The sequence below is a fragment of the Perca fluviatilis genome, chromosome 1, assembly GCF_010015445.1.
Source record: "Perca fluviatilis chromosome 1, GENO_Pfluv_1.0, whole genome shotgun sequence".
Lineage (NCBI taxonomy): Eukaryota > Metazoa > Chordata > Actinopteri > Perciformes > Percidae > Perca > Perca fluviatilis.
In genome coordinates this window covers 8,035,616-8,052,293 of record NC_053112.1, presented here as the reverse complement: position 1 = coordinate 8,052,293, position 16,678 = coordinate 8,035,616, and the positions used below count along the sequence as shown (strand labels likewise).

The 16,678-nt window shown below is 40.6% G+C and overlaps 1 protein-coding gene across 1 annotated transcript; it reads right to left on the bottom strand.

Moving 5' to 3' along the window:
* Positions 1-2,906: 2,906 nt before the first annotated feature.
* On the bottom strand, positions 2,907-13,975 carry acta1a (actin alpha 1, skeletal muscle a). Its single transcript, XM_039804256.1, has 7 exons — positions 13,779-13,975; positions 12,267-12,406; positions 9,759-10,083; positions 8,408-8,569; positions 6,198-6,389; positions 5,247-5,428; positions 2,907-3,317 (listed from the first exon to the last, which is right to left on the bottom strand). Exons 2-7 carry the CDS (start codon positions 12,393-12,395, stop codon positions 3,174-3,176), a joined length of 1,134 nt encoding a protein of 377 aa, XP_039660190.1. The 5' UTR covers positions 12,396-12,406; positions 13,779-13,975; the 3' UTR covers positions 2,907-3,173.
* Between the last annotated feature and the right edge of the window lie 2,703 nt (positions 13,976-16,678).

Genomic DNA, 16,678 nt, shown 5'->3' with positions numbered 1-16,678 from the left:
GCTATGCGATCTTTACCCTTATTTTGAAAGATGCAGGCTATACTTCCGGTACAGTCCTGATTAACTCCCGCGGGCTTGATGCAGCAGAGCGGATTATTTTGTAGTAATGAAGAATGAAATATGATTTCTTCCTAGTAAAGATGCAGAAACCGGACTGCGCATGCGTGCTCTGCCTCCATCTGTGGAGTGATGACAACAGGTGATCAGATCAGTTGAACTCATTTTACTGTTAAAGGTTATTTACTCCTTATAATGCTGTCTGGCAAGAAGAAAAGAAAACCTGGATGATGTCATAGTGATGTCATCGGGGTTTTCTCAACGTGGGTTTTTGGGGGTGAAACAAATGTATAACATAATTTTTTTTTTTTTTTTAAATAGCCTGCATTACAAACTCCCTGCCGCTGCCAAGGATGACTGTTGTTAAATCCTGACAATGTTTAGTTTGGCTCGCAGGTGCTGCTGGATTTATGTCAAACCTGAATCCTTTGTTTGTTTTGGAGATTTAAGAGCTCCGTAAAGTTTACTATGAGTCTCTGGGTTGGATTCAGAGCCGTGGAGAGGGATGTTTTTAACGCTCGATGGCTCACAGATAGACAGATACACATGGCTGATCATTCCAATCACTGTTTGGTATTCTTTATTTCTTTCGTTACAGCTGACAAGTAGTAAACGTTTCCTCCGGGATTTCCTCATTCTTACCTGTTCATTATATTATTTATTGGTTCATATCAGGGGCATACCGGGCATTGTTGTCAAACTCATAGTCTTAAAAAAGTCATAGTTTGTCTTTACCTATTACCACTACTAGTGTTACACTTATTTCTGGAATTCATGGTCAATAAACCTCATTAATATTAACTTATACCTACTTTCTGAGTTAAAAAAAAAAGCACAAATTATGAATTATTTTGACTAACAATTAAAATCAGAGGATGTGGAGTGGGTCACAGACTGGTATTATGTCAAAGTGCATATCAGGGACATACCGGGCATTAGTAAAAAAGTCATAGTTTGTCAGCATGAGCCTGTCTGTCTCTCTCAGCCGCTACCATTATACCACTTTGTCTACTGTACACCTGACTGTCTTATAGACTATATTAGCCCTCCTACACAATCTGGACTGTGGTCATATTCATAATAACATCTACATCTTATAACTTATTCCCTGTTATATATAGTTCTTAACATATATATATATATATATATATATATATATATATATATATATATATATATATATTTGTCAAGCAATTCTAATTCTATTATGTTTAAATTATTGTCTTTTCATAGTCATAGTTAATATTTAATAACTCCCATCATTTCACACAGTCTATCATAGCACCTTTAACTCTTTAAAGTGATTTTTATAACTTTTTATAACTCTTAACATTTCTGTGAGTGATTTTTATGTATGTGAGATATGTGTGTATCTAGACCCTATGTATGTTTGTTGTGTTATGGTTGTCTAAGCTACTGGATGCCTAAAATGTCCCTCGGGATGAATAAAGTATCTATCTATCTATCTATCTATCTATCTATCTATCTATCTAGTATGTCATTATAAAAAAGTCATAGTCTACTGGACATTTCCTGGACCCAGAAATTGTTTCCTATGAATTTTTATGAATGAAATGTAATTTACAGGCCTAGTGGATGAATTAAGCTTGGTTGCATAAACTTGCATATTGGACAATTTGAGTAATTAGCATAATAAGCTAATTAAGGGTAGACGCTGCAGGTGAATATCACCATGAATCTTCCCCAGTTGATTACTTACATTAAGCCAATTGCTTTTGCATTACAAATTTTCCCCCCCAAAAAAAATATTTTTAAATATGCAGATGACTCATTCTCGTATTAAGTGTACATATTCACCTGCAGCGTCTACCTTTGATTAGCTTATTACGCTAATTGCGTGGAAGTTTTAGCAACCAAGTTTAATTCATCCACTAGTTCTATAGATGACATTTCATTCATAAAAGTTCAGAGGAAACAACATTTCTGTGTTTAATATGGGGCCATTTATAGATTTCCAGTAGCTTTTCCTTTTGGGATTTTAAATAAAGTTTAAAGCCAAGATTATTTTTTGGGCTTTTCTGCCATTAATGGATAGGACAGCTAGGTGAGAGAGGGGGAAGACATGCAGGAAATAGTCATTGTCACAGGTCGGACTCAAACGCTGGACCTCTGCGTCAAGGCATTAGCCTCTCAGTATCCGTGCGCCTGCTCTACCCACTGAACCAACCCGGCCACGATGCCAATACTTTTGACTTTTACTTGTAACAGAGTACTTTTACATGTTGGCATTGCTTATTTTAACCCTTGTGTTGTCCTCCTTCTGTGTTGTCTGTAAAGGATAAAGGATCACCCCATTCTGTGTTACATCGTCTTAGACTTCATTCCAACCTATTACCACTAGTGTTACACTTATTTCTGGAATTCATGGTCAATAAACCTCATTAATATTAACTTATACCTACTTTGAGTTTAAAAAAAAAGCACAAATTATGAATTATTTTGACTAACAATTAAAATCAGAGGATGTGGAGTGGATCACAGACTGGTGTATGTCAAAGTTTAGTCAGCAAACAGTTTTGAAACCATTTTAATTTCTTTTCAAATGCTATAAAGTTGAATAAAAAACCCACAATTCAATAAGAGTAATGATCCGATCACTCATTTTACTTGCAAAAAGCGTTATTTTTTAGGCAATTTGGTTTTAAGTAACCTATATTTCTGATACAGAAACCTTGAAAACGGGTCCAATTTGACCCAAAGACAACAGGAGGTGTAGTTTGGATATAAAAACAAGATTTATATAACCTTTATTAAATAAAAAAAGGTGTCTAGAAAACCTAAAGAAAAAAACATCCAAAGTGTTCAGAATGAGAAATAACAGACAGCAGTTTGTAAGTGAAAATAAATGGACTTTATTTGTCTTATTGTCTTGTTTTTCTTTTTTTGGTCTTTCCTAACATTTTCTCCTTTTTCCTCAGTTGGTCCGAGCTGGAGCGTGTCGTACCTCAAAGCTTTCACAATCAACATATTAAAAACATTGCATGACATAACAAAAGGAATAAATAAACATATGTACAGTTTAAGCCGCCACACGATTGATGTAGAAGATCTCGTTGTTTTCGTGTTATTCGTGTTATTGGGCGGCGGCCGCGTGTTTAGAAGCACTTGCGGTGGACGATGCTGGGACCGGCCTCGTCGTACTCCTGCTTGCTGATCCACATCTGCTGGAAGGTGGAGAGGGAGGCCAGGATGGAGCCGCCGATCCACACCGAGTATTTACGCTCCGGAGGGGCGATGATCTGCACGAGAGAAGGACATCAGGTCGGTGGATTTTTTTTTTTTTTTTAAATCGCCTCACAGCTAGGGCTGCACAATTCATCGCAACTTTATCGAAATCGCAATATGGACTATAGTGCAATATCCAAATCACAGGGAGGGAGCAATATTTGTTAAAGGCAGAATATGTGTCAAACTGTTATAAAATGAAGTAGTGTGGAGCTGCAGAGACGTCCCGGCCTACAACTCCTATCCTACAGACTACAGAAAAACATCTTTGTGGGGGCGACCTCTAGTGAAGCTGTGACAGTTTGTCTAAATCCGTTTTGTTTTGTTCTTTTCTAAATGGGGTGCCAGCCAGGTCTCTCTCCTGACATCTAAGATAAGATAGTTCAAGGTTTAGGTCAGTTGTATTTTGTATGCTTAGTTTTGGATCTAGGTCAAACCACACAAGCGCGCACATATAAAAATGTACACCCTATACACATTAAACAACGAAAAGATAAACCCAACAAAACACAATGCACATGTGCGCCCCATGCAGGCCGAGTCCTTTGCAGCGGCCCAGGTTTGAATCTGACCTGCGGCCCTTTGCTGCGTGTCATCCCCTGTTCTGTCTATCCACTGTCACTATCGAATAAAGGGAAAAGCCCCCAAAAAAATTATCTTAAAAATCTTTCTTTTGGTACCGATTCTCGCAAAAATCACACTATAATCATTGTCATTTTAATATTTTTCAATGAAAATGAGAATAACAAGACAACAATGATCATTCCCTCCAATATCGTGAATCAAATTGCAGTATCAGTCAAAAATAATCACAATTAGATATTTTCCTCATATCGTGCAGCCCTACTCACGGCACATATTAGGGTTAGCAACTAACTAATTTACATAGTCCATTAATCTGTCGATTGTTTTCTCGATCGATCGATCGATCGATTAGTTGTTTGTTCTATAAAAGACTCTTTAATGCAACATCATGATGTAGCACTGCTGGCTGTCTCTGCAGTATGAGCCATCACTCGACAATATCCTGCACTATATGCATATTTATTTATTTATTACTCTGTTACCTCCAACTGTGCAATATGTCCTATCTATTCATCTGTATATCTGTGTATATATACACTGTCTGTTTATATAAGGATGTTTATTGTGTAAATATGTTTGTTTTATTACTATTATTATAACTAATTCTATTTTTTCTATTTCTTATACTTTATGTATACGTTTTCTCCTATGTCTACTTAATGTGTATCTGTGTTATTCTGATGTGTGTACATGGTTTTTCTTTTGAGCTGCTGTAGCACAGGACTTTCCCCAATGTGGGATTAATAAAGTCTATCTTATCTTATCTTATCTTATCTTATCCTAAAAGGTCAGAAAATTTTTAAAAATGTGGATCAGTGTTTCCCAAAAAGCCCCAAGATGTAGTCCCTCAAATATATTGTTTTGTCCACAACTCAAAAGATATTCAGTTTACTGTCACAGAGGAGAGAAGACACTAGAACAATATTCACATTTAACACGCTGGAATCAGAGAATTATTACTTTATTTCCTCATAGAAAATGACTCTAATTGATTAATCGATTGTCAAAATAGTCGGCGATTAATTCAATAACTGACGATTAATCGATTAATCTTTGCAGCATTTCTTTTCAATGCTTCCTTTTTTAAGTAACTGTTCATTTCTTACACTGCTCTGTAACTTTTATTCTTGTATTTCATGATTTCTGATTCTATTTTAGCAGGTTTTATTTTCCCTTTAATGGATGTTTGAAATTGTTTTTAACTGCTCTTTAATGTTTTACATAAAGAACTTTGAATGACCTTGTTGCTGGTTAAATAAAGCTGCCTTCATCGGTCATATTCAGGTGTAATTTCCAGGCGTCCACGTACTTCTGGCTGTATAGTGTTCGAACAACATCTGACGCAGACAGTTCGTTACCTTGATCTTCATGGTGCTGGGAGCCAGAGCCGTGATCTCCTTCTGCATGCGGTCAGCGATACCCGGGTACATGGTGGTGCCGCCGGACAGCACGTTGTTGGCGTACAGGTCCTTGCGGATGTCGATGTCACACTTCATGATGCTGTTGTACGCCGTCTCATGGATACCAGCGGACTCCATACCTGTCCAGGTGCACGGCAGAGACATTCAGGTTAGAAATGACCAGAATTCAGAGTGGACATTCTTAATTCTCCCATCTGAGGATGCTGAGACAAACAGTTCATACTACGAGGGCTGTACAATACGTTTTAGGCACAGACCGAATTGCTTCTAAAGCAGGGGTTCTCAAAGTGGGGTCCGGGGACCCCCAGGGGTCCTTGAAGGGGTTCCAGGGGGTCCCCAACACACAGGGAATCACTTATTTCCACTATAATTGCATCCATAAGTAACACAATGACAGATCGTATGACTATTTTGCTCATGGGTTTTTCCTTCACTTTCTGTAATAAAAATTCTATCAGGTAGGGGGACCCTGGGACAAAGTCTTATCAGATGGGGGTCCGTGGTCTAAACTGTGTCAGGTTAGGGGTCCTTGATGTGAAAAAGTTTGAGAACCACAGCTCTAAAGTATCAAGGATGGAAAAAATGTCTCGTTCAATTCCTAAGTAGTAAATCTCATCAGCGTCAGTGAGCCAATCCCCATGCAGCACGCTTCTACCAAGATCTAACAATGCTTGTGATTGGCTGTCTAACGCCACATGTCATAGAGACACGCAAGAAAAACTCTACGTTACACAGCCTCACGTAGTAGGAGCTGTAAAGTATATAACAAGATTTGTGGCGTAATGCAATTTCTTTTTGTCAAGCAAAAACAGTATAGTTTAGGAACCGGTGTGGAAGGCCTGGCATCGGTACCAGCATACGATACCCTCTGCCCTATATGCTACACACCGATGAAGGAGGGCTGGAACAGGGTCTCGGGGCAGCGGAAACGCTCGTTGCCAATGGTGATGACCTGACCGTCGGGCAGCTCGTAGCTCTTCTCCAGGGAGGAGGAGGAGGCGGCCGTGGCCATCTCGTTCTCAAAGTCCAGAGCCACGTAGCAGAGCTTCTCCTTGATGTCGCGCACGATCTCACGCTCAGCTGAAAACGGAGAGCAAAGATCAGACTTCTGTGCCCCAAACAAACCACACCACAATAAAAAGAAACAAAATCAGAAACTACTCAAAAAAGATCCAAGTAGGAGTGTTTTAGATGTTTCGAAGACGGGGTATTGATATCAAGACATCAAACTAGGGCTGCAACTAACAAGTATTTCAATTTTTGATTAATCGGTTGATCATTTTCTCGATTTGTGGATTAGTTGTTTGGTTTATAAAATGTCAGAAAATGGTGAAAAATGTGGATCAGTGTTTCCCAAAAAGCCCCAAGATGACGTCCTCAAATGTCTTGTTATGTCCACAAATCAAAGATCTTCAGTTTACTGTCCCAGAGGAGAGAAGGAACTAGAACAATATTCACATTTAACAAGCTGACATCTGAGAAGTTTGACTTTTTTCTCATAGAAAATGACAGTTGAAAATTAATGTAACCCTCCTGTTGTCCTCGGGTCAAATTTGACCCATTTTCAAAAAAGTTTCTATATCAGAAATTTGGCTTTCTTTTAACAAAATTGTCAAAAAAAGATAACGTGGATGTGTGGATGGTTCTATACAACGCTCTTCACAAGTAAAAAACATGATCAGTTCACTACTTGCATTGAATCTGGGTGCTTTATAAAAAAAGCTTTTATAAAGTAGATCAGAGGTGTCAAACTCAATTTCCCAGAGGGCCACACTGGAAACTAAGAGTGACATCAAGGGCCGGACATGTTTAGTTTATTCACAAAGTCAAGGATCTTTTACTGGATTATTGCGTGTCTCATATAGTCTTCTCACTTGCAGTTTGGTCCACATAAAGCCCCCAAAAAGTAACTTAGCCATCAAAAGAAAAAAGCGACTGGAAAAAAAAAGCGACTGGAAAAAAAAAAACGCCAGAAAAGGCCCCAAAAACATCGGAAAAAGTGGCAAAATAATCGGAAAAAAGGCACCAAAAGCTTCTGCAAAAGAGACAAAAACTTCAGAAAAAGCTACAAAAACTAGGCGGGCCGGATCAAAATCTGCAAGGGGCCAGATTTGGCCCGCGGGCCTCGAGTTTGACACGTGTGAAGTAGATGAAAAACAACAAAAAGCGCTGAAAAAAAAATCTACAAAAACATCAGAAAAAGTGACAAAAACGTGGAAGGAAAAAATAACAAAAATGTCTGAAAAAACGACAAAAAAAGTGTCAAAAAATACGACTAAAACGTTTTAATTTTGACCTAGAAAAACAAAATGTTGCATAGTTGAGGGAAACAAGGGTTAATAGTGGACAACTAACCAATTATTTGATTGATCTTTGCAACTCTACATCAAAACTGAATACATTTCCATTTCTGAGCCTTTTTTCGGGACACGTACAGTACAGGCCAAAAGTTTGGACACACCTTCTCATTCAATGTGTTTCCTTTTTATTTTCATGACTATTTACATTGTAGATTCTCACTGAAGGCATCAAAACTATGAATGAACACATATGGAATTATGTACTTAACAAAAAAGTGTGAAATAACTGAAAAAACATATGTTATATTTTAGATTCCTCAAAGTAGCCACCCTTTGCCTTTTTTGATAACTCTGCAAACCCTTGGTGTTCTCTCAATGAGCTTCATGAGGTAGTCACCTGAAATGGTTTTACCTTCACAGGTGTGCTTTGTCAGGGTTAATTAGTGGAAGGAATTTTTCCCTATTAAAAGAAAAGGGTGGCTACTTTGAAGAATCTAAAATATAAGACATGTTTTCAGTTATTTCACACTTTTTTGTTAAGTACATAATTCCATATGTGTTCATTCATAGTTTTGATGCCTTCAGTGAGAATCTACAATGTAAATAGTCATGAAAATAAAAAGGAAACACATTGAATGAGAAGGTGTGTCCAAACTTTTGGCCTGTACTGTACAATAAAAAGCTGCTGTATACGGTATTCTTTGTTAACCTAACAGGAGGGAAAGGGTTCATGTCTGCGGCTAACGTGCTTCTAGATGTTAGGATTTTAAAACTGTGGGCGTGGTGTGAAGCGTTTACCGGTTGTGACGAAGGAGTAGCCGCGCTCGGTCAGGATCTTCATCAGGTAGTCGGTCAGATCGCGACCAGCCAGGTCCAGACGCATGATGGCGTGAGGCAGGGCGTAGCCCTCGTAGATGGGAACGTTGTGGGTCACGCCATCGCCAGAGTCCAGCACAATACCTGAGAGCACAAACACAAGAGACGCAAGAGCTCAATCCACGTTCAACAGGCAGGAAGAGAGTTTTAGACCCCGTCTGTGATGAGAAATGTTACGTACAAATGAATGCGTCTCTTAAAAGGTCCCATGGCATGAAAATGTCACTTTAGATTACAGATTTCAGACTTCAGATACAGTATTAGGGGACCACTAAGGTCTATATAAAAGAGACTTCAGATACAGTATTAGGGGACCACTAAGGTCTATATAAAAGAGACTTCAGATACAGTATTAGGGGACCACTAAGGTCTATATAAAAGAGACTTCAGATACAGTATTAGGGGACCACTAAGGCCTATATAAAAGATACTTCAGATACAGTATTAGGGGACCACTAAGGCCTATATAAAAGAGACTTCAGATACAGTATTAGGGGACCACTAAGGTCTATATAAAAGAGACTTCAGATACAGTATTAGGGGACCACTAAGGTCTATATAAAAGAGTCTTCAGATACTGTATTAGGGGACCACTAAGGTCTATATAAAAGAGACTTCAGATACAGTATTAGGGGACCACTAAGGTCTATATAAAAGAGACTTCAGATACAGTATTAGGGGACCACTAAGGTCTATATAAAAGAGACTTCAGATACAGTATTAGGGGACCACTAAGGTCTATATAAAAGAGACTTCAGATACAAACAAACGGTGGCGTTTGTGTGACCCCACACCGAGTGACACAAGGTACACTTCTTGCTTTCTGGAAACATTGGAACAAATGTCTGTGTAAAAAAAGGCCGTAGTAACACTTGCTCTCCCTCCTGAGATGTTCGACCAATCAGTGACGAGAGAGTCATCGCTTTGATCTCCTGCCAATCACTCGCGCTCAGGCAGGAGAAGGGCACAGACCTTGCAGCTGCGAAACTGACTTTTCTTTATCTTTTCTTTCCCGTTTTCGGACTTGTTGAAGTGATGTGTGTAGCCCAGAACGTAAGTTTAAACTATTCAGTAGCTTTGCTAAACGGTCATGGGTTTTTACTACCTCATTATCTGTGTAACTGTTACAACTACGTTTATTTAGCCAGTTTTTCAGTAGTTATTACACTATGTATGTGTTTTTAATCTCTTTCATTTTATGAACTTTTCTCGTCTCGTCTGTGTTGTCGTCGTCGTGTTTCGTGTGTCTGAAATAAAAGCTGAATGGACCCACCGGTGGTGCGACCGGAGGCGTAGAGCGACAGCACGGCCTGGATGGCCACGTACATGGCGGGGACGTTGAAGGTCTCGAACATGATCTGGGTCATCTTCTCCCGGTTGGCTTTGGGGTTGAGCGGCGCCTCCGTCAGCAGGGTGGGGTGCTCCTCGGGCGCCACGCGCAGCTCGTTGTAGAAGGTGTGGTGCCAGATCTTCTCCATGTCGTCCCAGTTGGTGATGATGCCGTGCTCGATGGGGTACTTCAGGGTCAGGATGCCCCTCTTGCTCTGGGCCTCGTCGCCCACGTACGAGTCCTTCTGACCCATACCGACCATCACGCCCTGAGGGGGAGGGAGGAAACACAGGTATTTGTATACATATTGTATTGTATTTGTGTACCTGGTACCTGGTGGAGGGGAACACGGCCCCTGGAGGCATGTTCCCTCTCCATCGTGTACTTTTTTTAAATGTTTAAATTGGAGCAGTGTGTGACAGATGTAATGTGTCAGAGGGTACACTGTCCCATGCTTTTTGGTCCTGCTCCTCATTGGCAAACTTTAGGTCTAAAATATTTGACTGGTATTCCAGCCTGGACTTGCTATTTTTGGCTGCTCACAAATAACAAGGGCAATTCCAACTATAATGCGGCAACCATTGGAACTGGGACTGATAGTTGCCAAGAGACTGATATTGAGGGAATGGAAGTCTCCCTCTCCTCCCTCCTTTCAGGTATGGATCACCGATATGCTATCCATAATACAAATGGAAAAACTCCGCACTAGTCAAAAGGGACACGTTTTCCCCTTTCTTGGAACCCATTCCTAACTAATTTTGAAAAAGATAAAATACAGTAAACTAATTATGTTCCTGTATCAACAACCTTTCCTCCTACCACTGCACTAAGTATGACTGTAACAACTGGCAACAGCTGCATCTGAGCCCTGTTTGTTTGTTTGTTTAATTTGAAAAATGTACATAAATAAGAATATTACAAAAATGTTTAAATTGGAGATGGTCCGATAGCGATACCAGTATCGGTATCGGCTCCGATACCGCCTAAAACGCTGGTATCAGTATCGGGAAGTTTATGTACTGATCAGATACCACGTAATAAAGCCCTAAAGAAAATCTACGTTCAAGTAGTTTATTCGTGTTATTTTTCCGTTATAACTGACTGTCAAACTGGAGAATAAAAGAAAGTTCTGGGGCATTCATGGTTTGTGTTTGTTCATGTTTCACATTGAGTTTAACCTGAGCCAGACAGACAACAGAGATCCCAGCTGCACCCACACATCCATCCCTGTATGCTAAACAACTACAGCGGCTAGCTATGGCTATCAAAGAAGATAGTCTACATCCTCTGAATAGGGAATTCCAGTATCTTCCCTCTGGACGGAGGCTAAAAGTCCTTGGTTACAGAACTACAAGATTTAAAAACTGTTTTGTACAAACGGTAAAATGATTTGCACAAAACGCACAAGCACTTTGGTCATGTACTGTTTTCCATTCCTCTTTTATCTATGTTTTACTACCTGTTTTTACTATGTTTTAATGTTTTGTATGTTATGTTGGGGTCTACAAAGTTTTAAGGATGTCCTGCCTCTTCGACCGTAAAACTAGTTTACCTACGGGTACCAATAAAGTAACTTAAGATAGAAATCATATCCCATCCATACAGGGATAGTAGTATACAGTTGTTAAAACATAATAAAATATATGGCACACTGGTATCGGATCATTACTCGGTATCGGCCGATACGCAAGTTCAGGTATCGGAATCGGTATCGGGAAGCAAAACATGGTACCGGGCCATTATCTACTTTAAATGGATGCTCTTGTGTACCTGGTACCTCTCCATCGTGTAAGTTTTTAAATGTTTAAATGGATGCTCTTGTGTACCTGGTACCTCTCCATCGTGTAAGTTTTTTAAATGTTTAAATGGATGCTCTTGTGTACCTGGGACCTCTCCATCGTGTAAGTTTTTTAAATGTTTAAATGGATGCTCTTGTGTACCTGGTACCTCTCCATCGTGTAAGTTTTTTAAATGTTTAAATGGATGCTCTTGTGTACCTGGTACCTCTCCATCGTGTAAGTTTTTAAATGTTTAAATGGAGGCTCTTGTGTACCTGGTACCTCTCCATCGTGTACGTTTTTTAAATGTTTAAATGGATGCTCTTGTGTACCTGGTACCTCTCCATCGTGTAAGTTTTTTAAATGTTTAAATGGATGCTCTTGTGTACCTGGTACCTCTCCATCGTGTAAGTTTTTTAAATGTTTAAATGGATGCTCTTGTGTACCTGGTACCTCTCCATCGTGTAAGTTTTTTAAATGTTTAAATGGATGCTCTTGTGTACCTGGTACCTCTCCATCGTGTAAGTTTTTTAAATGTTTAAATGGAGGCTCTTGTGTACCTGGTACCTCTCCATCGTGTAAGTTTTTTAAATGTTTAAATGGATGCTCTTGTGTACCTGGTACCTCTCCATCGTGTACGTTTTTTAAAATGTTTAAATGGATGCTTGTGTACCTGGTGACGGGGGCGTCCCACGATGGAGGGGAACACGGCCCTGGGGGCGTCGTCTCCGGCGAAGCCAGCCTTCACCAGGCCGGAGCCGTTGTCACAGACGAGGGCGGTGGTCTCGTCGTCGTCACACATGTCTGCGGCTTCTGGAGGAGAAAGACAAAGGGGGCAGGGGAGAGGGGTGGTGAGCTTCTGTACAGCAGATACACTGGACATTCACCTGTACTACACATTTGGCTGAGTTTTACCTAATGGGCTGGGTGAAAATAAGGGATTCTCCAATTAAAAATGATTGGATGGAAGCAGAGAATTTTGTTCATATCAAAATGCAGCTCTACACTTAATGTCTGACCAAAATCTATTTTACTGCTGCTAACCAAAGTTTCAAAATAAAAATAAATTAAATAAATAACCTCTTTTTGATAGATTAATTAGCTTTGGCTGCTCATCACATTAACTTACACCCCCAGACAGACCTTTCTGTTGATTTAGGAAAATATACAGTTAGGTATTCCCTGTTTCTTTGATTTTTTTCTTTTCTCTTTCAACATTCCTTGTTGTATTCAAACCGTGTGAATAATAAAACGGATAATGACTATAACTCAGTCTTCGTAATCCTCCTCTCTCGGCCCGGCAGTGTCTGGGTCCTGTTTATCATTAAACCAGAGCTGTATAAAGTTTACTCAGCCTGTAATGACGTGTAGTTATTATACAACAAACAGAAACACCGTTAAACCATCATTAAGTAATGATGCCTTCAAGATGCTCCACATAATCTCCGACATCTGAACTGTGTCAGGAATACAGTATATAAACACAAAAAACAAGCTCGGTGTAGTTAGTAGGCTACTGTTTAACAACGTATGTCAATCTGGTTCCCTTCCTAAGGATGATTTCCATTATGCTTTTAGGCTTTTTTCACTTTTTTTTTTTAATCTTTACTATTCTTATTTTTATTTGACCTCAATACTTAGTCTGTAGGCTACCTCCCATTTACATTTTGTTAAGATTAATGGAAAAGGAAACGTGTTTTGATCGATGAAACGCGTTGGGGAAAAAAGATTTTGTAAATTAATACCTTACTGCTTTAAAAAAAAAGAGAAGGGAATTTTGGCTATTTAGATAATAATTAAGAAATCACAATTTGTACTGTAATCGATGACAAAGCTTACATGGTTTAACAATACATTTCGGTGATACAGAAAATCCTTATTTGCCCAGTTTTATGTGGCATTAATAGGTAAAAAGTTAGACTTTCCGACAGCGCCTGAATGCAGCAGGTCTGGCTCCCTGGCAGGAAGTTTCCCTGTCACAACAAAAAATGTCTAACCGTTGAAGGTGAACAGAAGCCGGCTGCGGTTCACAGCCAGCTCCCATCAGTTAACCACTCAGTCCGGATAATTCTCCATCTGTTTCACCCGTTAACATTTACAAAAACACAGACTCCATTACCCTCAACAGCTAATTTCACCTCTCTCCTTCTCTCCACCCGCCACCCCGCTTCTCCAAGCCGCTTACCTCTGCTTGTCTCCGGCTGTCAGTGAAGGATCTTTAACCGCTGCTGGTTCCAGATAGAGGGGTGACGGGCAGCGCCCACCGGGGTCCTTATATACTCTATCTCCTCCATACCACGCGGAGACGGTTTTTTTCTCCCCAGACAGCCGTTAGGAATGTCCGAGTATTCGACAGGAATTCTACCGATCCTCGTCGTCCATATTTGGTCGCGCGGTTGGGGAGGGAGGGCGGCGGGCCGGCCGCACGCAGGCAAGCACACACAGGGGCTCGCGCGCCGGGAGGGCCATATATGGAGAGGAAGCCCCCGCGAGTCCGCCGCGCAGCGCTCGAGCCCGTGTATGGAGCGAGACCAGACCGATCGTTTTACTGGCGCTTGTGGAGTAGGCTAGTACTAGGCTACTACTACTACCACCAAGACACACACACACACACACACACACACACACACACACACACACACACACACACACACACACACACACACACACACACACGCCCATTCAAAACTTTTAAGCCGAAGTCTGAGATAAAAAAATCTGACTTTTGTATTAGTTTGACAAAACATTTTTTGTTCAGTTTATTGGACACTGAGAAGGAAGGGCGCGCGCACGCACACACACTTTCCATGACATTTAGTATTTCTTTTGTAGTCCATCATGTAAAGATGGCAAACCCTAACCACTGTAAAAAAAAAAAAAATCATAAAAAATAAAATTATATAACAATTTACATGTAATTTGAACCATAATTTGACCCCATTTTTGGATGGAAAGTATGCCAATACATTAGTTGCTAAGTAACTGTTTAACTGGACTTTTCTGCCTCAAATTTGTGTGTGCTGCTACTTAGTAGGTAGTAGCTAACAGTTGGAAACATTTAACAGAATAAAGTTTTGTCTCAAACTTGTAATAAACGTGTAATAAGCGGCAAAAAGAGGCAAAAGTTCGGAGTAATAAACCTAAAGCAGATGTCCTTTAAAGGGTTAACAGTGAAAGGAGTTGATGTGCTGGCTGGAAGTAGTTGAACAGTCATATTTAGCGTAATTACTTTAAATTCAAGCAGCAGACTAACTTAAGTGTAGCTGCTTTTGTCAGCCGATCAGAGTCCTATCATCATGTGAAAAAAAACATGAATGAATATTGTTCTTAACTCGGCTTCTTCAGGGAGGATTATTTTAGATTATTTTTGGGGGGCTTTCCCCTTTATAAGATAGTGACAGTGGATCGAGAGAGATGGGGGATGACACGCAGCAAGGGGCAGCAGGTCGGATTCGAACCCGCGTCGCTGCAAAGGACTCAGCCTGCATGGGGCGCACGCTCTCACTGGGTGAGCTAGAGAGAACACCCTCATTTACATGTATACTACTATCCCTGACATTTATTTTAGGTTTGTTTGGAAGTCATGCTGCTCAGCTGGAACAACAACATCCACGCAGCAGCTGAGCGACGGCCACGCTCCGGTTTCTAAAACAAGAGGGTACGGGTCTGGGGTCTGGGGTCTGGGGTCCGAGACAGAATTCCTCCGCGAGACTATAACAGACTGAGCCCCAACAGCCCCGGCTGTGTTTACCCAACTGTTAACGGAGACCACCGAGGTGTCGGGGTGGGGTGGGGGGGTAAATGGAAGATGAAACTATGGCAGCAGACCGTTAGTCAGTTATCCCTCCTGGTGTCCTCGAGTCAAATCTGACCCATTTTCAAAAAGTTTCTATATCAGAATTTTTGGTTTCTTTCAACCGTGTGTGTGTGTGTGTGTGTGTGTGTATATATATGTCTGTCTTTGTTCGTGTGTGTGTGTGTGTATGTGTGTGTGTGTATAGGCCTATATGTCTGTCTTTGTTCGTGTGTGTGTGTGCGTGTATGTGTGTGTGTGTGTATGTGTGTCTGTCTGTCTGTCTGTGTGCGTGTATGTGTGTGTGTGTATGTGTATTTGTGTGTCTGTGAGTGCCTGTGTGGGTTTGTGAGTGTCTGTGTGTGTTAGTGTATGTGTGTGTGTCTGTGGGTCGGTCTGTGTGTGTGTTAGTGTATATGTGTGTGTCTGTGTGTGTTAGTGTATATGTGTGTGTGTGTTAGTGTATATGTGCGTGTATGTGTGTATTTGTGTGTCTGTGAGTGCCTGTGTATATGTGTGTGTGTGTGTGTGTTAGTGTATATGTGCGTGTATGTGTGTATTTGTGTGTCTGTGAGTGCCCTTGTGGGTTTGTGAGTGTCTGTGTGTGTTAGTGTATGCGTGTGTGTGTGTGTCTGTGGGTCGGTCTGTGTGTGTGTTAGTGTATATGTGTGTGTCTGTGTGTGTTAGTGTATACGATGCGTGTATGTGTGTATTTGTGTGTCTGTGAGTGCCTTGTGTGTGTGTGTGTGTTAGTGTATGTGTGTGTGTCTGTGTGTGTTTAGTGTGTGTGTGTCTGTGTTAGTGTATAATAATGAGTGTATGTGTGTGTGTATATTATTATGTGTGTTAGTGTATGTATGCATGTGTATGTGTGTATTTGGTGTGTCTGTGAGTGCCTGTGTATGTGTGTGTCTGTGTTAGTGTATATGTGCGTGTATGTGTGTATTTGTGTGTCTGTGAGTGCCTGTGTGTGTGTTAGTGTATATGTGTGTGTGTGTGTGTGTTAGTGTATGTGTGTGTCTGTGTTAGTGTATATGTGCGTGTATGTGTGTATTTGTGTGTCTGTGAGTGCCTGTGTGTGTGTGTGTGTGTGTGTTAGTGTATATGTGTGTCTGTGTTAGTGTATGTGTGCGTGTATGTGTGTATTTGTGTGTCTGTGAGTGCCTGTGTGGGTCTGTGAGTGTCTGTGTGTGTTAGTGTATAAGTGTGTGTGTGTCTCTGTGTCTGTCTGTGTGTGTGTGTGTCTGTGTGTGTTAGTATATGTGTGTGTGTTAGTGTATATGTGTGTGTGT

Excerpts from the sequence above, each read along its gene's own strand:
- acta1a (XM_039804256.1), bottom strand. The coding sequence starts at position 12,395 with ATGTGTGACGACGACGAGACCACCGCCCTCGTCTGTGACAACGGCTCC. Across the intron at positions 10,084-12,266 it reads TGGGACGCCCCCGTCACCAG|GGCGTGATGGTCGGTATGGG; the intron begins GTACACAAGCAT and ends CCTCCCCCTCAG. Across the intron at positions 8,570-9,758 it reads CGCCTCCGGTCGCACCACCG|GTATTGTGCTGGACTCTGGC; the intron begins GTGGGTCCATTC and ends TTGTGCTCTCAG.